The 24,425-nt window shown below is 36.1% G+C and overlaps 1 protein-coding gene and 1 long non-coding RNA gene across 4 annotated transcripts; one reads left to right on the top strand and one right to left on the bottom strand.

Annotated features, from left to right (window-relative positions):
• Positions 1-1,310: 1,310 nt before the first annotated feature.
• On the bottom strand, positions 1,311-14,435 carry LOC126816350 (uncharacterized). 3 transcript variants are annotated; one of them, XM_050542787.2, is made up of 13 exons: positions 14,188-14,434; positions 12,353-12,533; positions 11,920-12,021; positions 11,229-11,410; positions 10,339-10,438; positions 9,159-9,315; positions 6,604-6,802; positions 5,728-5,986; positions 4,469-4,613; positions 3,024-3,041; positions 2,475-2,563; positions 2,107-2,206; positions 1,311-1,955 (listed from the first exon to the last, which is right to left on the bottom strand). In XM_050542787.2, the coding sequence occupies exons 2-13, from the start codon at positions 12,518-12,520 to the stop codon at positions 1,807-1,809; spliced, it is 1,668 nt and encodes a 555-aa protein (XP_050398744.1). In that variant the 5' UTR covers positions 12,521-12,533; positions 14,188-14,434; the 3' UTR covers positions 1,311-1,806. The 3 variants fall into 3 exon arrangements, with proteins under 3 accessions (XP_050398744.1, XP_050398746.1, XP_050398745.1); XM_050542789.2 differs by lacking the exon at positions 12,353-12,533 and having other exon boundaries at positions 14,188-14,435; XM_050542788.2 differs by lacking the exon at positions 3,024-3,041 and having other exon boundaries at positions 14,188-14,422.
• On the top strand, positions 14,381-18,390 carry LOC126816358 (uncharacterized). Its single transcript, XR_007678320.1, has 2 exons — positions 14,381-14,423; positions 17,854-18,390. It is a non-coding gene; the product is annotated as an uncharacterized LOC126816358 (long non-coding RNA).
• Positions 18,391-24,425: the final 6,035 nt, after the last annotated feature.

Here is a 24,425-nt window from a genome sequence, read left to right as displayed (position 1 = left end):
TCAACCTCGTGGGTTTACTTCAGGTATACTCTGGTTTCCTTCCTCCCATGGGAAAGACCCCTGCGCGTGCGCTAAGATAATAAAAATGAAAATCAGACAACTTGTCTGCGATATCACCTTCGGTGGAAGCGGACGTTAAAAACTAAGAACAGTATATCCTATCCTTCGTATCCAAACTTTATACCCATAGAAGGGGTATGCCACCGATGACATGTGGCCAGTTTAATAGAAAAGAATATCTGGCAACTATGACATTCTGATCCTTGTTTATTGGTGAAAAGAAGACGGTTTGTTGGAGCATGCATGGACTCTTACAACCCCATATATCTTCCTCTGTTTTCATTCAACTGAAGTTTTGATATTAGTTCTATGACAGATCTATCTATAACACATCTATTCTTGGGTTTTATAAAGCGTTTATATCTAACGTAAGCTATACTTCCTCCTTATCGGTATTTGTCGCTTTGTCAAAACTTCTTATCCATACTTGTGTTATTTATTTTTAAAAATCAGGATGATGTGTATAGGGTATGCATATCTACAACTTATATTTCACTGTTGGTCATTTTTTGCTATCCTTTGGACGCTATTGACAAAAAACGCTGTAGTCGGTTTTTAATATTTTTATCGGCGATTGCTAAGACCGCCGCTATATAGATATACTATTTACTTATGTTATATATACAGATTAAGATTAAAAGCTGTCATGAGTGGCCAAACCCTATAACTATCCAGAGTCACCCCACCTTTTCTGAAACCTTGTCAATGCAATAGTTATTGGTGCGAAGCACTAGGGCTGCGAAATGATTAACTCTGTTGACTTTAATTTTTAGGGGGAATGGGGTCATGAGAGGACGAACTCTGTCGATTTTCAGTATTCTGTGAGCTTCCATTCCGAAGTTACACCCAGGGCCGTATGTAGGATCTTAAAAGTGGGTTTTGCAGCAGAGTGGTGGGGCGCCATAGCCTCCACGTATGTGATATAAGAAAGTTTGGATCAGGGCAAACGAACCGATTGGGGTGTGGGCGCCCTTAAAACCGATCGACTGATCAGTGCCTTAAGAGCTTCACTGTGTGATCACAATCAAGTGTATTATTTTATAATTGAAAGATTGTCAAATAAGTTTTGTTTTTTTGGATGGAGTGGGGGCGCAATTTTACGGGGCGCCTTATTTTTCTGGGGGTGCAATGTATCCCCTTCACCCCCGCTAGATACGGCCCTGGTTACACCCCACCCCTTTTTCCAAACACCATGTTGCCTATTGTCGGCACTGCCAGTTTGTACCCAAAAACAACCCAAACATTGAACATTCTAGCATCATTCAAGTTTAATAACATCCATGAACGTGCCATGCTTTGATACATCTTATAATATGAATGCATTAAAATGTTATCACAGTGTTGCAGTTAAGCTTGGGACGGATTTGATTATCGTGTCACTATATAAAAATAATAAATACAAACAAACAAATAACACAGTCTATAATAATAATACGTGTGTAAAGTAAACGCAACGGACATAGAATGAAACCAATTAATTAATATTAAATACCCTTTTCTAACGGAATTCCATCCCCTGTAATGTATAGGGACACATTTTTTTACCGATAACTAAATGGACAAATACGATTTACTTAATCAAATGTCAGAACAATATTACAGAGTTCACTTTGATTTTATAACTATTTTGAAAAGAAGAAATGCAACAATATATTATTATTCGAAAGTCAACTATGAAAAAATTTAGTTTGATGAACCAAATAGACGTCAATGCAGTGATTATATTATATTGAAAGTATGGATAACCTAATTTTCTTCTGTTCGCTGTCTGCGATTTCTACGCTGTCGTAATTTTTCTTGCAGGCCCTGTTCCATTCTTGCTTTGTTTATTTCTTGAGCTTTCTCAAATTCTTTCAATTCTTGTTCGTGTTGTTTCTTCAACTGTTCAATGTTTCCTGGCATAACAATTAAAGTATTAAAACCATGGCTATAATGTTTCTTGTATTTATCTCCTCGTATTTTTAAAATATTTTTTTAAATTTTTTTAACAATAATATATGCCCGATAACAAACTACCATGGCAACAAAGACTTAACAAAGACTTACCAAAGAGTTCATCAGTAGATGGCGCTGGAGCCAGTTCATCCAGGGGAAGAGGTGTTGGTGCACCAGTTGAGCCACTCTCTTCGGTTGACAGACTAGGGGGCTGGAGAATACATGATTGTATATTTTACAGTCACATTATATAGTTATAGGATGCTGAATGTTCATAAATTTTTAGTTCATCATTTTGTAAACTCTTAACGGAACAGAACCATGTTGTTCTGAATTTCTTTTGGAGATTAAACTTCCACAATATTATATAGTTTGCAAGGGATTTTTTGTGTTCAAAAGACTTTTAAATTCGGTCCCATTTTTATTTTTAAAAAGCCACTACCTATAACAATATTTTTAAAAGGTCCCATTTTATTTACCTGTCCATCATCACCTTTAACCTCTTCTGGTTTTGCAAAAGCCGTTTCGTCAGCTTTAAAACCTGCTTGTTTTGTATCATCTCGTTGACCTTAAATTAAAAGCGATGGATTTTAGAACACGTTATTAGGCTTACAAAACACTATACATGTAAATATATCACTATTGTTAAATATATATCGTTAAAGAAGAAGTCTTGGTATTGGTGACTTTTGTTATTTTTTATTTATTTCTTATACATCTACTTTATTATATATTTATCATGTCAGTGTGCTTTTTTATTTTACTATAAAGAGGTGGAAAATGGCTACTAAAATGAGCACCTATGCTAGGAACTATGCAAGACCAACAACTGTGTATTGTGCAACTGTCAACAGATACAAACGAAGAGTGAACACAGGACGCCAAGGGGATTTTTATGGGCCCGCTTATTTACTACCTTGTGTAATGGTGCAAAAAACAATTAAGTGAACGAGGGTGCTTGAAACTCAAGATTACTTAGAGGGTTATATAATGGGGTCCTGTAACATTTTTGTGCAACTGATACATACCAAAAACTTTATCCAGATCTTAGTAAAGAAAATGAGAAAAAAGGCAACTTATAATAAGTAATCAAGTAATGCATCGCATTATCAATTTTATAAGCATTATGCACATACATATAATAATTATATTTACATACTACATGTATATTTAAATCTGATATAGATTGTTAAAGTAGATAATCTATTCCATATATGGAGAAATTCACAGTACACACAGTTCTACAGGACTAGACTGAGACGAGGGAGATGTCATTCTGCTTTATGTCAATAAGGGAGGTACATACCTAACCCATTTAAACCAATATGAAGTTTGAGGTAATGGGAAATAGTTTTATGGGAAGTCTCAGCAAGGTGAACAGTTTCGCTGGCCAGAAAGCCCCCTTATACACAGTCTTGTAATTCACAGTCACCCATTGTATTCGAAATTAATTCCGTCACACACATATACTTCTTCAAAAGAATAGGCCCAATAACTTCTGATTATCATAAGTAATCCAACTATATTAATGCAACTATTATATGAATACTCAATATTTCTAACTAAAAATATGGTTTTTAAAATATTGCTATTATGAACGTATTCACAATTATAGACGAAATGTCTAAAAATATAGAATAACAAAAGCGGCATCGCTTTAAAACATATATGAGATTTCTGAAATGTATACATATTTTGCAATTGAACTTGATAATGATTGATCTATATATTCAAGTAAAGAATCACCCTTATCTGTTGTTAGCATTTTAAATAAATTTTTAATAGAAATATTAACAGTATTTTGTCATTCAAAGTTAACATTTTGTAATCAAAATAATTTATCTTTCTTTGGTTTGCATAATTTCTAAACTCTATAATTCAATATTTACATATTTGCCATCTATATTCAAGAATGGTTTATTATTTTCAAAATAGAGTTCTGTGGCCTTCTCCCTATTACAACCAATAACCTATTGGCTATATAGAGCACATGGATCTACTACATAACCAGGGGGGTTGGGATGGCCTAGTGGTCTAGAGTGTCACGCTTCGACCTCTAGCTGGCCGGTCACCTCTGGCTTGCGGTTGTGGTTTCGATCCCTGGTGTGAGCGTATGTGGCTTGGAGATAGGGGCGCCTTCTCAACCTCGTGGGTTTACTCCGGGTACTCCGGTTTCCTCCCACAGAAAAGACCCCTGCGCGTGCGCTAAGATAATGAAAATAAAAAAAAAAGACAACTTGTCTGCGATATCACCTTCGGTGGGAGCGGACGTTAAACACTAACAACAACAACAACAACAACAACAACTACATAACCATCAGCTGTCTTATTCCGCGTACTTTTATCCGCATTATACGTCTAATTAGTAACACTATAATGGTCACACTTATCACGTACATGAAACAAACCCATTATATTCTATAATGCGACGATTTATAAAAGTACAAAAAACAAAATGACGAGTTAAACTCACCTCCGTCAGTTATACCCAAATCACTGACATTACCACCCATTTTTTCTTTTATTAATCTCAATCGTTCTTGTCGAAGCGCACTAGCTTTTGTACTATAAGATTCTTGTACTTGTTTTAGATCTTTATTTATCGTTCCTTCAATAACCTGTTAATATCATAAATAATCAACATATAATTTAATAAACCTAATTAAAGTTAGATTATTTTTATTTGGATACTGTGTTGGTCTACTCTACATAAGATCTAACTACTTCTTTACCAGTTAACTGCTAACTATTATTCCAAAAGAAAAGAAGCTTTTCATTGGCACTATGCTCTACTCTTATATCGAATTCCAACCGTCAAGGGATCTCTTACGTGCGTGCCTATGTATACACGGGAACTAGACAGCTGTTCTTGTCAGATCAATTATTGAACGCCATAAAGTGAACCGAGAGCAATGGCATGCACGTTGTTGAATTGTTGCGACCCTTCTCAATTGGAAAACATGGCGTGGTTTAATGCGGGTTTCAACGCTGTTGACACGTAATTGCCATACATTACTACAGATGATGTACTAAATTACTTCATATGCAATAGAGTAGGGTTAGAGTAGTCTATTAGGGTACATGGACTTTGTTAAAAATCAATTAAATTGTTTTCAAATCAGGATTTTTATTCCACAGCGTAAATAAAATGCCCGATAGATTCCATTCCGGTTATCGAACCATTAAATATATTAGACGCAGTTTTAAATTATTAGTTACATAGTCCATATTTGGGCAATTCCTTGCATTATTGGGAATTTTCAACCAATCAATTAATTACATGTTACACCTTTTTGCCGGCGATATAAAAGACCCAAACTCGTTCCGACAGGGCAGAACATCGATTAAATTCATAGAGCTAAATCTTATTCTCGAGAGCGGGGGATATTGTGATTATCAATGTTACCTTGTTTAAAAGAATTAAAGTTAATCATCGAATCTGAACTGTAGTAACTTAATTGGTCAAGGGGAAAATCACAACCAACGAAGTCCAAGCCGAAAACACATAATCATTGCTCAACCAATGAAATGAAATGGGGTTTAACGTTCTACTATTTTCAGCTGGCTAATGGTTAGTGAGTCAGCGCCTAAATCAGTGTCAAACATATACCGTGATCAAGATACGCTAACATCGACTCAGATATGCTAAATAGCACATCATGCATTCGTATAGGGATTGTGAGCTAAAGAATACAATTTACACAAATCTACAATATATATATATATACTTACATTATTAAACCATTGTAATAAAGCCGCGGCACGTTTATGTGTTACACTGTAACACTGAAATGCATGCTGGTGCCTATCTGTAGATTGCATGTCGATATAAATATTATTGCAAGCCTTGTTTAAAGTGTCTAATTCAGATTGTTCACAATAAGGAAACTTGATGTTTTGAAGGTATCTATGAGCACTACTGATATTCTGACTAGCAGCAATAACATTATTTCTGCATTCGGTAGCCATGTGGTATTTCGCCTGTACGTTGCTGTAATAGAAAACAATATATTTAGATTTATTATCATTTATACAAGTATAAAAGCAGATTGGATGTATCATAAATTGGTATACTAAACTTTGAAATAACGTTATTGCTGTAAGCATGGCCAAGAGTAAATCACCATACACTTGGAAATCGCGTATTACACTGTCGCAGTTCACCAACGAATATTTTAATTAATAGGTATGCATAGAAAAGTAAACGTCTAATATTATGATCTTAACGCTGATCTCTTTGTACGTGAACTGCGAAAGCCAATCAATGTATAGTAAAAAAAAACCCAACAACAATTACCATTGGCAAATCATATATATGCAAACATAGCCCGAACAAGTCCCCAAAGAAAATATCATAGCAATGCATTTCAAATAGTAGTACTAAAAAGTTAAAAAAAAAAAACCCAAAACCCCAAAATGCGGAAAATATAAACATTTGTAACGTGTACTGATGAACAAAATTAATCAAGCCGTAGTGCTCATACCAATAAACATCTTTAAGGTTAATGAAGTCAGAGTATTCTATCTGGGGTTATTCAATGACCATGGCAAATCATTATCCTCATGTTAACTACATATTTAGTGACAAATAATTTATAGAGTTATTACTTTGCTTGCACTTTTGGGATTTCCAGCCATCTTCGAACAGTGAAAGCTAACTGAGTACAGGCGTGTTGTAATAAGACTTTACTGTTGTCCCATTTATACTTGGCTACTGCAACGCGTTCCTTTCTGTTTCGAAGCTGATCCACCTCCACTTCGAGTTTATTCTCCAAGTCACTGCCGTATTCGCCACTAAATATTTTATCTGAATCAAAGAATTGGTTGTGCGTTAATGTCGTTAAAACACAGATGCAACAGATCTTAATACATCTTAAGATTTGTAAGTTATCTGTCGGATATAGCGTAAAATAATTCAATCATTGAGTCCACTAAAATAGAATGTAATTTGACCACCCCCACAGATTTCTAATACTCATTTAGTTCTAAAGCACATTTCTAATGCAGGTTCAATCAGTTGTCGTGGTTTAAAGTTATTATGCAAGAGCGCGGTTAAATTATTAATGATAGCGCAATATAACATATCAAATCACAATACCATGAGATGCATTCGTAAACATTCTCCAACATAATTGTTATGTCTTCCCACAATAATTGAACCATAATAAATGTACATGCATCTGTCAAGTGACATATTATTGTGTCTACTACGCCACATGCCAACATAACCAGATTTGATGTTTTTCAGGTACAATGAGAGTTTCAAATAATCTTCCCGGAGAAGTAATGGTGGCAGACTGGCAGGTGTCGTGCTGTGGACAGGAAACGATTACTCTAGAACACCTGATGTGACCCCTTATTTGAAAAGTACACATGCTAACAAGTTCGGGTGTATTTTTGTTATCAAATCGTGATAAATGAAATGAAATGGTGTTTAACGTCCTTATTTTTTATACTGTTCTGCTCCTACTGGACCAATGAAGACGGGCATACGTCATCCTGCAGTGTGTAATGAGGGAAATTTTGCCCGAAAAGCGGCGCTACGGCCTACTCTTATTTCGAGTTCCAACTGTCAAGTTTTCTTTTACGTACACGCCAATGTGTACATGGGACCTCGGTTTTTCTTCCCATCTGAACGACTATAAGCAGTGATCGAACACGGGACCTCCAGGTTAACGAGTCAACGTCCAATTCACTGAAAACCGTGATAAAATTCCAGGACTGCATGCTGTCAACATCTTATGGACGAGGCCCTTCAAGGTGGCAAGACGTGCGTGTGTCATTTGAAAGCAGGTAAATGTGATCAGAAATGGGTAACAAAACCAAACCTGTGACTCAAGCGAGGCATGCAAATTGTTGAACAGACGACTGCTTTCATACCCGAATAAGAGTAACAATTACAAACAGATTTGCTGACAAGTAGGCTACAGACTTAACGAATTTCCGGGAAACGTGATTCATGCTTTATCCACAGTGTGCATTATTTACAGTAAAATTTAATACCAGACATCAAAAGGATTTCTGTAGGAACGCAGAAAATTGTGAATACACATTATAAATATTATATTATATACGTCGAAGAATTGAATTACCATGCCATCAGACACTTATTGCTACCGGCAGGTCTATATACGGACACAAAAAAAAGAAAACGACTTTTCCAATATGTCTGCGCAGTTAAGTAAAATTAACAGATAACGTTTGTCGAACTGGGCAACTGCTCTTGGTTCCTGATGATGGTCATAGAATTTACACATAAAAGAAAATATCCAAAGTAACTGAATCAAATTGCTAGTCCGCATGTTGGGTGTAACATGCTATTATGGTGGTCTGGTTATTCCAAACAATTACATTATATGAAGAAAAACTAAAGAAAGAAATCCCCAATGACCGAATCATTAGAACCAACGCTGTGATAAGCACGACATGAATTCTATCGAAAGTATACACAGAAGACGGGTTTTGTCTAAACGATTGTATTGTCCATCAAATTTAAATTGTCATTTGCAAGAAGCATCTCTACACACCAATTAAAGATGCATTATGTAACATTTCAATAAAAAGTTCTCGCTATAATAATTTAAAAAATAGACAGTAAAAAAAGGATATTTGAGAATTTCAGTCAATTCATCTGAGCGAAGTTATGGCCGTTTTAAGAATAGTGTAGCCTCGAATGTCATTTTTACCGTTGTTATGTTAATAAACATTTTTTAAAATTAAAGTATCAACTGGCGATCGTGTTTAAGTCTGTTGAAAATTACAACCATCCGATGTTCTAGATAGTTAAATATGGGCTTGGCATGTAAATAGTGAAAAAATGTCTAATTAATGATTTATTTAACATTTGCGGCCAAACGAAAGATATTGCAATAGGCAGATTTAGCTCTTGCTAATGCATCTTTACCACATTTTTAAATGTTAACTTGGTTTTCATGAAATCAGAAAATAAATGCAATATATTAAATTTGTTTAAATGTAATTAATTTTGAATAATATCATATTTTAAATAGACTTACGTACATTTCTATCTCAGTGATGGCTAGGCAGATTCTGAAAATTTGCAGAGGGCTTATAGCCCTAAATGTTACATGTCCGGATAATAGCTATATTCCTCAAAGAAATTGTCTGGTGCTAATGATAAAACGCTGTTTAGTAAAACTCACCCAATAAATCGTCTTGTTCTTCGTAGTATTTATTCAGCTCATCCACTTCTTTAGACAAGCTGTCAATTTCCTTTTGAATTGCTGCCTTCTGAGATTTCATTGAATCAAGTTGATTCTTGACAACTTCTTGTTCATTGACAGCCTCTAGATATTCTTCCTGTTAGAAGAATAAAAAAAACCTGTCATTTCAAACAATTGTGTCTGGTGAAATGCCTATAACTAATTCCGAACATTCTTCATTTTTCAATGAAAGGCCATGATTATAGAAAAAAAACCCACTTTGCTATGTACTTTTATGTTCAAGATAACCTATACTGTATTTACCCTATTGCGGGGTGTCTAGACGAATTATTTATTAGTCCATATTTATGATTTGTCACCATATAGAATTGTCTTTGTTTCAGATTATGGTCCATAGTGTTTTCTGTGTAGGATAAAGCACGAGACTGAGGTTATGCTGGGAAAAGAGCGACTGAAAAAAATAACCCAAGAAAAAGAAAAACTGAGGCCGGTAGGACGAGGTTTTTCGATCGATGTTTTTTTCTGAAATCTTTCTTCCCCAGTATAACCGAAGTCGAGGACTTTATCTTGCTTATAAACCGTATATTATTATGTTTACATGTACGTAAAATGAGAATATCCCAGTATTCCAGTAAGAAAAACCTTATATTATCATGTTTTCTTATGGGGAAAAAAACCTACCCTGGAAGAATAACCAGATACAGGTTTAAGAAAAACTTCCAGAAGAATAACCTAAAATTACTCTCTATGTATTCAGACCGCAAGTTATTAAGTTATTCCGGGCATAGAATATACCCCAAAGATCAAAGAGATTTACCATTATAGGTTTATAAGTTAGGTTAATCGATAGATCATATGCAATTTATAATTTATTATCGATGATACCAAATGTTCTGGAAGAAAATAAGTTTTGGTAATTTCATTCTAAAATGCCAGTATTGGATATTGATTAAACATGCAGACAGCTGACATGTATGCTTGATTTCGTGCTGTTCATGTTATAATAACTTTAACTATACGTTCAGCTGTTCTTCTATTATGTGATATAACAATAGGTCATTTTGAATTCAGATGGATGTATACATCTTTACTAAGATATGCATCTACTTTTATTAGGAAGATCTTGGTTATCAATATCCTCGAATGGAAAATATTTTACCTGTTCTTTTGACAGTTTGGCATCAAAGGAGGTCTGGTCCTTGAAGAAAGCTTTAGTACTTGGTGCTTGCATATTATCCACATCAGCCTTTTCTTTGGCACTGTAGCAAAGATTATTAATTGGCGTGAGGAGAGTCACTGAGTTCATGAAAACTTACGGCATGCAATTTTATATTTCGCGGAGCAATCAGAATTCAATTACTGCCAATTAATATAAATAGCAGAGTGTAATGAGTAGATTATAAACATTAGATGAATAAAGATATGCTCAAACCATGAATTAGTTGTCGCCGACATTCCGATTTCTCGTCGGTGGCAATCTGGCGGGCCAAACACACAGTGCGCACCACACCGAGTATTTCATCAACCTCATGTTGGTGTTAATTTAAGCGTTCGACCATACCATGAGCTATTTAAACGAATCTACATAGCGGTAATTCAAAGACTAAAAAAGGAGTGCATTTGAAAATATATTTAGCTACAAAGGTTGCCTGCATTATCAGGTGAAATGAAATGGGGTTTAACGGCATACTTTTTTGGAACATTGGAGCTAATAAAGACGGACATTCGCCACACAGTGGGCTATGAGGGAAATTTTGACGGGACCACGGCGTTACGACCTACTCTTATTTCGAATTCCAACTGATGATAATTTTTTTTTTACGTGAATGTCAACATGTACACAGGGCCCCGACATTTGTCCATCCAAACGACGAAAAGGAAAATCACGATGAAATGTATCGGTCAATAACGGGATCGAACCCTGGACCTCAGGTTAGCTAGCCAGTACCTTACTCACTAAGTCAGGTCGGATCCTATATCAGGGGATAATAATAGACCAGTGGTTATTCGTTGGTGTACAAAATGTGTTAATATCTTCATTAAACTTACACTTTATCACAGGCAGCTTTATAATGTCCTTCAATTTGTGTTAATGATTTGTCAATATCAGACACACCTTCTTTCTTAATAGCAAACGTACCAATAACATTTTTACTTTCTAATGGTCGTATGGTGCCTTCTAATTCTATATATCTCTTCAACATATTTAACGTTGCTTCCGGTGAATGTTTCTGTAAGTTAAGGAATAAAAGACATAAAATATCCACTGAGTAGGTTAATTTAGGACATAACATTGGTCCCAATCTACATAGGACAAGGAAGGCATTAATGATTTCAAATCATCGGAAACCCCTCACATCGGAAAAAAAATCTGAAAAAGCACGACACCCCTAATTGCCAATGATAAGAAACAGTCTAATTAAAATCCTACTAATATTTCGTTTCGTTATATTTGTTGTTGGCTGTGTATGTGAAGATTATAATTGGTAGACTTCAATTTATCCCACCATTCAATACGGCACGTAATGCAGAATATACCACGTAAACATTTGAAAGGCTTGGATTATCCAGACATCTGACTGGTTGTCTTATACCATGGTCAAAGATATTATTTTGCTGCAGCCAGTAACAAACCCAAGGGTTGTACATCCGTTATATCAATCATCAGTGTTTCTAGAACATGAGAAAGTGGTATTTCATGCAGTGGAAACCATTACCTCATGTAGACTACTGTACTTACCTCCATATTTGGATCTTGTTGTGGTCGACTTTGTGCGTTTTGGCCTTCAGGTGGTGTTCTTTCTTCTAATGGCGGTGCTGTTGGCTGTGTTCTTTGGTTAACCTTCAAGATATTAACAGTATTTTATCATAATATGCCAGACATCTTGCATTTTAAAAAATAATACACCATGACTGTTGAAACAGCACAGCTTATTAAATAAAATGCAGTGCAACATAATTGGAAGCAAAGCAAAAATGATTTTTAAAAATAGCACACTCAACATCACACTGTTAGATTGGTTTAAGTATCCAAATCAAAACTTTAAAAAACGCATAAAAGATTTGCAGTTAGGATATTATTTTTTTTTTTTTTTAAAAAATGGACCGTACGATCACATATTCAAGAAAGGTGATCGAAAAGTAAGGTTATTAGTAAATATATTATTCAAAACCTGTGATTGATTATGAGTGGTATGCTGTTGGTGCTGTGGTTGCGGCTGTGGCTGTGGTTGTGGTGGGTGCTGTGGTTGTGTCTGCTGCTGTGGATAGGTTGCTTTGGGGTACGCCTGGCCATACTTTGGTGACGTAGCAGTGCTTTGTTGAGAAGCACAGACACCCATACCAATCTGCTATCTGTAAAGCACGTGTAAACCAGCAAAAAATTGAAAGATGGTTTGAAGTGACGAGACCTCTCTTTGATTGGGTCAAATTTTAAAATATGAGCTTCATGGAAATTAAATTGATTAGTTCTGTGGGACAAAAATCTCTTTATTCAAACTTTTGTGTCAATAATAGGTAAAGCTAGTGTTAATACATAATCGATTTTGTGTTCCACTGATATTAAGAAAGACAAAGAAGGTGGAACTTTTTGAAAACAGGACGACGTCTGCTTAATCTTTCAAAACAAAACATTATTGGGCTTGTCTCATCACAAACTGAAATAGCACATCAGATCGAAATCCAACACAATACTTTCTTTTCAACCTGAATCCAAGAGGTTTAGCTCCTGCATGGTGATGATAAAAAGCAAAGCGTGAAATAAATAAACATATCAATCTATAAAAGAGCCATGGCAAGTTGAATACTGTTATAGGGTATTTATATGTTACAGAAAAGAAAGAAAAGAAAGTGTTAGGCAATTACCATTAGACAAATTTTATATTTGACTTTTGACATTTCGTTTTGTCACTAGATGCATTTTTAATTTAACATCATTGATATTAATATGTTTAGTTTATTTCTTACATTTAGTCACAAGGAAAGATATTTTAACATAGCATTTAATTTTGACAGGCAAACCTGGAACCAAACCAAAAAATGGCACTTAGCGTTATACTTGAGTTACATTCCTGGTTGAATCCAAGACTAGTTATACTACAAAACCAAATGACGATAATACCACCATCAAACATTTCCTTTTTTCATGATAAAATAATCTCCATGACGAGACGTTAATATACTCGTACATCTAGTGAATTTAGATATATTTTTATAAACTGTGTTATGACAACAAATTGTTCCCGTGCTTATTCAAATGGTATTGCGAAATACTATGACAATTACATTTAACAAAGCTGAATTTTTACAACACTTTATCACAGAATATATTAACTTCTAGTGTTATTGCGAAATGCTGGATCAATAGACCTACATAATATATACATGTTGCCCTTGGCTTTTTTTGTTTGAAAACAAAACTTTATAAAATTGATTAGTACAAGTCACCGAACATCTGATTCCACTTATACTTATTCTTGTCGGTCGCACGTTAGGATATGTCTGCACGTGCAGTGAATAATGATTAAAGTTCATGACCTCGTTACACAAAGCACCCGTAAGACACATGTACTTAGACTATACAACTCTTGAAATTACGTGTAAGGTAAGACTTCAGGAAAGGTGCATACCTAAAATAGACCCATGGTTGATTGCTTATGAATACCGTTGTCCTGGAGTCACGCGGGTCGGATTAGTGAGGTTATAGGACACCAACAAATTTAAAAATAGTCTATATTATTGGCTAACATTGTAACATATAAATTATAGCCTACAAAGTGGAAATCAAGGCCAAGGGATTAAAAATTGTGCAGAAGGCCACTAACAAGCACGCCATTATAAAACAGGAAAATGACATAAAACTATAGATCTATATATACACAGATAAATAAAAAAAATCACTTAATTAATTATAATCAGACCTGGTAGAATCGATGAACGACTAGTAGAAGTAGATTATAAGCTATATTTGGATGGATCAAATTAGAAAACAATTAAAAAATAAACAAACCTCTCTTGAAACACACGGTCCGCACCGTTTATATTGTACAATTATTAGAATAGTTTTACTGTATCTATATGTATATATATATATATCTGTCAACGAATTACCACTATTAATTATGGTCTATCCATAAAATTATCTCGCATTTGCTGTTGTGTCTTCACTAATCCATTTGCTGACGTCATCACCATAGCGATTACCAAAACATTGTCAGCCATAACTATGAACGCTCATTAGCACAGGTAAATATATAGGCCACTGTATTATTATCATAGTAGAGTTAGATTAACGCGAAAATTGTTCATGGATTATGGTCACGGTCGTGTATCAGTAATAAATATACCGATATGAGATAACCCCTTACATAGTAGATGTGATTAGACTACCGGTATTACTATTTAGACTATTTGTTGTGGGTGAGGGTGTGGGCTGTGTTAAGCAGGCAACATTCGAAAAGGTGGCCATAAAAATATTGATTTGCGTAACCAAAACAATACAGGACAATAAAGACAGAACGCCTTTTAAAATGATCAGTGACAGTTGAAAAAGATATCCCACAATAATTGTGCCTATGTTTATAATTTTTAAAAACATATAATTAACTTTATATTACCACTTTCCTTACATTTTTATACGCACACTATTGTCACCTCTGGCCGTCTGGACGTCCACAATTTGTTTGTGGCCACCCTACAGGTCACAATTTTTATCCGATTTTGCCGAATCTTGAAATATAGGTCTATATCCCAAAGATCCCGGTTCCTGTCGATACAGGCGCATATCGGACAGTAACTCCTTTAGTGAATTACGCTAACTGTCCAAATTGAACGACAGTCGTTTGCGACTGCTTAGTGCAGTGGTTCTCAACCTTTTTTTGCCAACGGCATACCTTGTAACACATGAAAAAAATAGCGGCACACCTGGCTAACTATATGAAAAATATTTGAATTTTGCAAAATAAAAACATGGCATACAACCGTCAGACTTGTCATAGACACATAGAATGACTCAAACTAAATAATAAAAAACACAGCTATGAACTTAATTTATTGCAGTCATTCGAATTTCATCAGTTAAATAGCTTCTTTAGTGAGGAATTTTCTAAGTGTGTCATCCAAAATTTCGCGGCACACTTAGGAAGATATCGCGGCAGACTGGTTGAGAATCATTGGCTTAGTGGCTTAGTCCAGACGTTTTTTTTTAATATTATTATTTTGTCGTGTTTGAATCTGCCGTTTTTAATTGCTTCTGCATTCTCTTCTGGAATAGGGTTTTCTTTATTTATTACAGATGGCGCTCGAAACTATTATGTCCATAGAGTACACGAGTCGTGTACCGATTTTTAAATGGTCACTGTGTCTTAACTATTGTAGGATCACACATTTTCACGGTGTTATAACTACACTGATATTGATGAAAATGGACCAATATTGAATTCGTGTTTTTAATTTCGAATATTATATATAGTATTGAATAGAATGTTTAGCTGCTTTAACACCTTTCTCTTCTCCTCTAAAATCATTTATACTTTTAGAGGTTTTATTTATATCATAATTTGTAGTTGGACTACCGTTTGAGGTGGATTCAGTACAACTAGTGATACTGAAGTCACCAGGGGCGTACATAACGATTTTGTTTGGGGGGGGGGGGGTGTTTAGCCAAAATGCGACCGACTGATGCCCATACCCCTAGTACGAGTGACGCAGTCAGGGGCAGAGCACCACAGGTGCGAGTTTTGTATGGGCCATGTGCAGTAGCGGATCTAGATAGGGGTCGGGGGGGGGGGGGTCCAAATCTAGGGCGCCACCCCAGCCACAATCCCACCCCACAATGAATGTCAACATAATACTGGCTATAACATTAAGCGTTCCGGTAGAACATAGATGGTATTGTATAATTATATAGTTGATTGCCGATCGTTGTCTCGCTGGAAAGCAGTTTTTAAGTTAACATAAAGTTTATGTCATATATGATTGTGCCTATAACACTGAGCAACCTGAGAAAATTTTGAAATATTGAGTAAATATCTTGGCATTTGAGGTCATTGCTTGGAGAAATTCTTGTGGACGAGATGACCAGAAATGTGAGTCAATTAGACAAAATCTCGAGATCTGCCCCTATCAATTCCGCCTGTTTTGCAAGAATTGACAGAACTTTTGTATAGCCTGACGCCCAACGACCCACACACCAGTGCCAGTGGTACTACTAACATAACTAGGCAGATCAGTATAACCGTGAATATGATAGTGCTGAGACAGGATAAGAGAACAGAGAAGTGGACGAATGATGTTATAATGGAATCGAGCGCCGCAGGCGCGAAAAAAATTCAGATGTGTAACCGACTTTTTAATTTTTGGGACTGGGCCTGACAATTTTATTCAATGTCATGGCAAATGGATCCAAATTCTCGTTAACGAGAGGATAAGAAATGGGACAGAATCTTGAGGCCTATCTGTCAATGTCGCCTGTTTTGTGAGAGTAGAACTAACAATTCTGCAGTCTTTTGAACCACGACTCACTCACTAGTGGTACTACTAACTGTAACTGTGAATATGATAGTGATGAGATAGTATAAGACAGAGAAGAAGTTGAAGAATGGTGGCATAATGGAATTGAGCGCCGATATGTAACTGAGCTTTTAATTTTTGAGGACTGGGCCTGAGGGCACTTTACCTCAATGGGGCGCTTACTTGGTCTTTGAAATGCCCTGGACTTTGGGGAGAGATTTTGCAGAATTCTAATGGTCAGAAAACACCCCATTAATTCATTTAGTCTGAGACCGACTGCGGTGAGCATTTTTTTTTGAGACCGACTATTTTTTTGCCATGGGGTGAAAAACATTTTAGAATTTAATTTGTCGCAGGAAAAAAGTTAATATTTCTAGCTCATTAAGCCGCATCAATGTCATCCTTATCAGTGATTGTCGCGGCCAAGCAAATATTCACTGCGGATCAGTGTGCCTAAACTGGGCTAACGGAGACGGGCATGCACCATACAGTGTGCTATGAGGGAAATTTTGCCCCGGCAGTGGCACTACGGCCTACTCTTATATCGAATTCCAACTGCCAAGGGATCTTTTACATGCACGTCAATATGTACACGGGACCTCGTTTTTTTTTGTCCCATCCGAACGACTAGACAGATGTCCTTGTCAGGCCCGCCGTCCTGCATCACCGACAATGGGAAACAGCGCTGGAAAATCTGGATGAACTTTCTCGGCCAATGTAGGGATCGAACGCCCGACCTCCAGTATAGGGGCAGAACAGTAGGACGTTAAACCCCATTTCATTTCATTTCATTTTTGAACGCAATTGAGGCTATTATAGTGTTTAACGGATTCTTTTCAAATTTGGTGTGAAGCATTGTGGTCAAGACACGGGAGTTATTTCCTCTTTGCCAAACACCTTATGAACGCGATAGGGGCTACAATTGATAACATATTCTATTCAAATGTGATGTGAAGCATTGCCACCATGAAAGGACAGACACTATTGATATTCGGCATTATGTGGCTTTCACTCCAGAGTTATCCCAGCTTTTGATTTGATCAAAATCCAAGTTTTTCTTTCAGAAAAGCTGCTGTCAAGACATTGCTGATGTGTGGGCGTATATATCCAAGCTCCTTTAAACTTCATTATTTTATTCCATTTATTGTGTTATGTTTAATTTCAGAATTGGGGATAACATTATGTACGTGGTAATTATGAAACTGGACCAGGTAACTAGAATGGCATCGATCACCGGAACAGTTTAAAGAGATCTTTAAGTCAGTTTGACGGGACAGGCTAATCTACTACCCAACCAGAATTGAACAGAATTCAAGGGTACATCAAAATCTGCATTTTAAATACCAAAACTAACTAAAGTATTCAGTTGATGAACTCAGTTGCCTGTGTACCATGAGGGTTTAGTGTAAACTTTCAATGAATCAAATCCACTTTTATAAATAATAACAATTACACAACGTTGAGGTCAATAACGTGGGCATCTACAACTAGCGAAGTCCCGGCAAAGATATATTTTTTTTAAAATTCCAATCCACATGCCTCACTTGTAATAAACACGCATCGTTCAATTCTATAGTACTGATTACTGGTACGTAATTATGTTTAATAGTAATAATCACATAGTTATGGTCTTACTAGAGATGAACTAGAGTCTGTGAAACTATCCACATGTATCAGTTGTAATAAACATTACATCTTTCAATTCCTAAGTTGTTGAATGGTCAGCACACATGTAATAATCATGGAGTATTATTATTTTTCCAGACTTCTTTTCCTTCAGCCATGACGTCCTGTCAAAAGGTCACAGTGGCGTCCTGGGAAAAATATTTTTTTCACAGTCCACATGCATCAGTTGTAATAAACACGCATCGTTCAACTCTAGCATGCATTCATGTAATTATGTAATAATCACATAGGCGCATAGATTTGAATTTGTCAACAGTCTTGATACCCCGGAAGATATATTGCCTGTATGTCCTGTCTATACAAGGTTTATTTTTCGTTTCTTTTGTTTTTGAGGGGTTTTTTTGTTAAAAAAAAAATTATTATAATATCTAATTTTAATGTGCCAAATAAAAGAAACTATATCCATCTGCTTACACTCACATCGTTTAAGCATTATTATGAAGCAAAATGTAAACGTTGCTTTTCGCTTACGGGTTAGCAGGACTTTCAATACATTCTACATGCACCAGTAATAAATATTATATATACTCCTTTTTTAAAAAAAATGTAATATTATAAAATTAGTTTTATTAATTTTTTTCCTCGAACAAATGCGGTTTTTCATTCATTTCAGTTCACTTTATATTTGTCATTTCATTTCCGAGTGTTATGAAAAACATTGCAAGGTTCACCTGGACGCCAAGTTTCAGATCGTCCAGCATGATGCGAAATATTCTCTCCACATGTATCAGTTGTAGGGGGGTTGGATGGCCGAATGGTTAGCGCTGCGCGCTGTATAGTGAGGTCTGTCATTGAGTCAACCGGTGTGGTTTCGATTCCCCAGTTGTACGTGACAAGGAGTAGGGTCGCCTGTCCAACCCCGTGGGTTTTCTCCGGGTCATCCGGTTCCCTCCCACGCAAGCGAATTATTGGAATAAAATTGAACCATATGTTAGTCCCAAAATGACCTAGTTTGTATGGAGTGGACTCAACACCCCCTCTCTCTCTCTCGTATCAGTTGTAATATATCGTTCAGCTTGATAATGATGAAACTATCCACATGTATCAGTTGTAATAAACATTACAGCGTTTAACTTTATAATGATGAAACTATCCACTTGTATCAGTAATAATCATTACATCGTTCAACTTGATGATGATGAAACTATCCACACGCATCAGTTGTAATAAACATTACATCGTTTAACTTTATAATAATGAAACTATCCACGTGTATCAGTTGTAATAAACATTACATCGTTTAATTTGATAATGATGAAACTATCCACGTGCATCAGTTACAATTATCATAACAACGTTCAGCTTGATAATGATGAAACTATCTAATTGTAATAATCATTACATCGTTCAGCTTGATAATGATGGAACTATCCACATGCATCATATTGAAATAAACACCACATCGCACAGCATTCAACTTAATGAATTGTTGTAATCAGTTGTAATAAAACGCATCTTTCAACTCTAATAATAATCACATATATTTGGTATACATGTACTAAGAGACACACTTGAACCTGTGTTTTATAATTTATAAAAATTATAATTTGTCAAGATAACAATCTGTATAACACATGTCTTTCAACTTATAAGTAGAACAAAAAGCATGATATACTAAGCACCAAAAGAAACGTCAGGTTGGTATGTTACTCTGAATAGACGCATTGCTTAAAACTTGCCAAATGTTTTTATTGTATATTTGGTAATAAGGCTCCTTCCCAAACACAGAATTGAGATGGTAATGTGTTCTCCATGATTTTCATGTAACTCATGTTGCACGTGCTGTTCACCGGGGCCAGCCCTATAAAATGCACCGCCATACCTGGTTGAATCATTCACACTACAACGTCAGCAGCATGCCACGACTCACGACAGCTCAGAAGAACCAGGCGAGTGGAAGACTCGACGCAGGCCACAGTGCCCAGGCCATTGCTAATCACTTCCAAGTCAATGTTCGGACTATCTACAGGCTCCAGCAACGCTTTCGGGCCACCAACACCACGGATGATCGCCCCGAACTGGTAGACAAAGGGTTACCTCAAGGCGACAAGACCGCCATGTTGTGCGACAGCAGGTGCAGAATCCCTTCACACAGGCATCTGAGACAGCACGTCAGACAGTACCGATACAGTGCGCCGACCTCTCACGAAAACATCCATTGCAGTAGACCTTACCGTGGACCGATCCTCACCCCTCGCCATCGACATGAACGTCTACAGTTTGCCAAACAACACCAGAACTGGCGACACGGGCAATGGAGAACTGTTCTGTTCACAGATGAGAGTCGGTATTGCGTATCAACTGCAGATGGCAGGACCAGAATATGGCGTCGACGTGGCCAGTGTTATTCTGACCAATGTGTCATGGAAAGAGACTCATGGGGAGGTCCAAGTATAATGGTTTGGGTTGGAATCGGTCTGAACCTGCAGGGAGTGGGTCCTGTGGTGTTACAAAATCTTGGTCCGGGAGAGGAGGCGGCATCACAGCAGTGCGCTACATCGATCAAGCTTCGCACGTCATCGAAACAACGTTTTCCAGCATGACAACGCCCGTGTCCACACCGCCAGAGTTACTCGGGACTTTCTAAATTTCTACAGCAGAACCGTAGAACGGTTCAACGTTATGCACTGGCCAGCCCTTTGTCCGGTTAAACCCGATTGAAGATCTTTGGGATGAAATTCAGAGGAGACTTAATAACGTCGTACCGAGACAGCCGTTGGATTGTGCCAGTCTTTTCCGAGAGTGTGGTTCCAGGTGCCAATTGCATTCATCAATCGTCTGGTCCACACCATGTACAGACGCTGCGCTGCTGTTATTGACACTCGCCTCGCGGTGGACACACCAGATAGTGATGTATAGACTGTACAGACTCTTAACCTCTCGTAATGTCTAGGAATTGTGATGAATTAATCACTAATGTGTCAACATACTGTTCACAAAAAGTCATTTTCTAGAATGATTTAATTAAAGTGCCTGTCTTGAGTTTGAAATCGTACTGACGTTTTTTTTTGTTGTTTAGTATATAATGCAATATCCGACGGGGAAATATTTAAAAAATATATATATATATATGTCTTTCAACTTATATAAGTAAAACAACAATCATACTATAATGTAATATCCGACGGGGAAGTATTTAAAAATATATATATATATATATAACCTTAAGTACCACTGCCAATGATTACTTACCACCTGAAACAATGGATAGCGAACATTATCTACTAATAAATGGCCCGATAATGCTCGTAAACATTGCTTCACGCTTCTTGAATGATATTGGTCAAGATTCTAGTTGATTTTTTTTTTTTTTTTTTGTCTTTTTCAAACAATATAACGGCTGTGCCTGTCTGCTTCTGTTATATTATAACACGTTTATATATTAATTAACGTGACATTTTTTTAATTGAAAAAAAAAGGAAAGAATAATTTACTGGTTTACTGCAAAACTAAAATAGGTATATGTCACAAACGTCGGTCACAGCATTAAAGAAATCTGCATGATGGTTGTGAAAAAACAAACCTTGTACAGGATCTGCTTGTCTCTAATATTTTCTTTTACAAAATCACATCACGTATATCATGACGTATCCTCGGTATTGCCAGTAGTTCCGTTCTACTCCACTAACCCCTGGGGTCTTTCACGGGATTATCACGAATTCAAATTCTGCCCTTGATCGTAGGTAGATTCTACGAACGCATCAAAAAACAGGTTACATGCCAGTCTTAGCGTCATTGTTTACGTTCACCACAATAAAGCATCTGTACGCTAGATTATGAGAAGTGTTTTCGAGAAATTTAATGTCAGAGAAATGACATGCACATAAAACGATGACCTAAAATATTTTGACTATCTTAGCACACTGATCAGCAGTGAATATTCACTAGGTCGCTAATATCACTGAGAGGGAAGACATCGGTACGGGTTAATGAGCTCACAATATTAACTTTTTTTCTTATGAAAATTTAATTCTAGAACATTTTCTTGAAGTAACAGAAAAATAAATAAAGGTGTTTGAAGTATATCTGGATAGGAGATATGTCCTATTTAGTGTAACTGAGTATATAAAATGATTAAAAGGCACCCTTCTGCCCGAACCACTTCTCGTTGTATAAACAGTGCACTAGCTGTCAAGCCAATAAATCGACTCCATGTGATGTGACGTCACAAGAAGAATGCATATTATTATGCACTTTATAAAAGTCAATAAAAATAGCACAATAGTATCAAGGGCGGATAATTTGACTATGTGTCTTCCCCCATGAATGGACCCAGGCCTAAGTTGAGTAGAACGGAACAATACCACTGGGGATACAGATGATGATACAGTAGTCTTTAGAACACGACAACTTTTAATTAAATTGGTTGCCTGTGATGAAACTTTGCGCATAGTTTTATTCCATCAGTGCTTTGACTGTTTTAAAGTTCAATGATGACTCTTTTCTACTCTCAATTTGAAATAAGGAACATTTTCTGCACCTGTTATGCAGAGTGATAAGTAATTTGATTGTTCATGTTTTGTAAACAGATAAATGTTTAAGTTATTAATCAGTGTTATGTGTTGATTTTAGGGTTAAGTAAGGCGTTAGTTGTCCTACGTTTGACTTGTTATCATGTTGTATTATTTTGCAATGAAATGCCATGGTTGTTTATATAAAGCATAGTCTATGTGCACAAATTTGTTATTTTGTATAATATACACTTCGGTTATTAGGATAACGAAACATAAAGATTATTTGTTAAAGATACATTATAAAAGATTTAGATAAAGAGCTGACCGGTTTTGTTATAACAGTTCAAAGATAGATAAGAAAAATGTATATTAAAAAAAACTTCAAATTATTTTATGCTGTTCGAAGTTATGAGTGGTTGAAGTTTTGACAAAATGTAGCGTAGATTGTTTATTATCGTAGGAACGGCATCTGACAATCGAGACTTTTGAAGACCCCCCCCCCCCCCGCAAAAAAGGACCTGCAGATTTAGCTCTTACATAATGCATCTTTAATGATTACAATATTCATCCACATAGCCTTAAATTATCGCTGTGGTTCCGTATATCTGTGAGGCAGCATTTATTGTTTGTCTGATCAGATACAACCGGGTTATCTCGACTTCAGTATCGGTAGACTAATGCATTGTCCGAGAAAGTTCATCTGTATTTTCTGGCGAGGTTTCCCTTTGTCAGTGGTTCAGGACGGAGGGCCATAGTTCCGCTGCCTGGGCAAAATTTCCCTCATAGTACATTGTATGGCGTATGTCCGTCTTCATTAGCCCAGTCGGAGCAGGTTAAACCCCATTTCATTTAATTTCCGTATAACACCCAGGCGTTTAATGGATAACAAATAAATAATGCCAGGGTTTTAACTATTGACAATGAATGAATAGACCTGGTCATATTATATAGTAATAGTATTATGTTTGTTCTATGTACAAAACATTTGTAAAAATCCAGAAGATGTATAAGACCTCTTTTATCCTTTTCTTTTATGTCTGATCATAAAAAAAATATTTGTCCTACAAACCCCAAAGAACATGACATGTGTTGTACACAGATATATAAAAAAATTCTTATAAATATTATTACTTTGATTTAACAAAACCTTTTTTGTAAAAAAATATTAATTGTTCAATTCGACATTCATCATACATCAGTAATAACAGTATACATGCTTCAATTCTGGATCATTACAAGAGATCATAATTATGTATTGAGAGTTAAAAATATATAATTATTATGAATTATTGACGTATTCTATCTTTATGTGATGTTTAATTTTCCAAGTTGTTTGTAATTATAGGGCTTCTTTCAGCGTCATGCTGATAACATTACAAAAAAAATGACTTATAAATGATGCAGTATTGCCATGCATCCTTATTTTTTTGTCATGCAATATTGCCATGCTTCCTTATTTTTTGTCATACAATATTGCCATGCTTCCTTTTTTTGTGTCATGCAATATTGTCATGCTTCCTTATTTTTTGCCAGGCAATATTGTCATGCTTCCTACGTTTTTGACATGCAATATTATCATGATTCCTACGTTTTTGTG

This window comes from Patella vulgata, chromosome 3 (assembly GCF_932274485.2).
Source record: "Patella vulgata chromosome 3, xgPatVulg1.2, whole genome shotgun sequence".
Lineage (NCBI taxonomy): Eukaryota > Metazoa > Mollusca > Gastropoda > Patellidae > Patella > Patella vulgata.
The sequence above is the reverse complement of the archived record's forward strand: the minus strand, read 5'-3'. Positions and strand labels throughout refer to the sequence as shown.

What these genes read in the sequence shown, in the direction of transcription:
- LOC126816350 (XM_050542787.2), bottom strand. Translation starts at nt 12,520, where the DNA reads ATGGGTGTCTGTGCTTCTCAACAAAGCACTGCTACGTCACCAAAGTAT. An exon ending in CCACTCATAATCAATCACAG is followed by an intron (nt 12,022 to 12,352) that starts GTTTTGAATAAT and finishes AATATCTTGAAG; the next exon opens with GTTAACCAAAGAACACAGCC. An exon ending in CCAAACTGTCAAAAGAACAG is followed by an intron (nt 9,316 to 10,338) that starts GTAAAATATTTT and finishes TTCTTCTAACAG; the next exon opens with GAAGAATATCTAGAGGCTGT.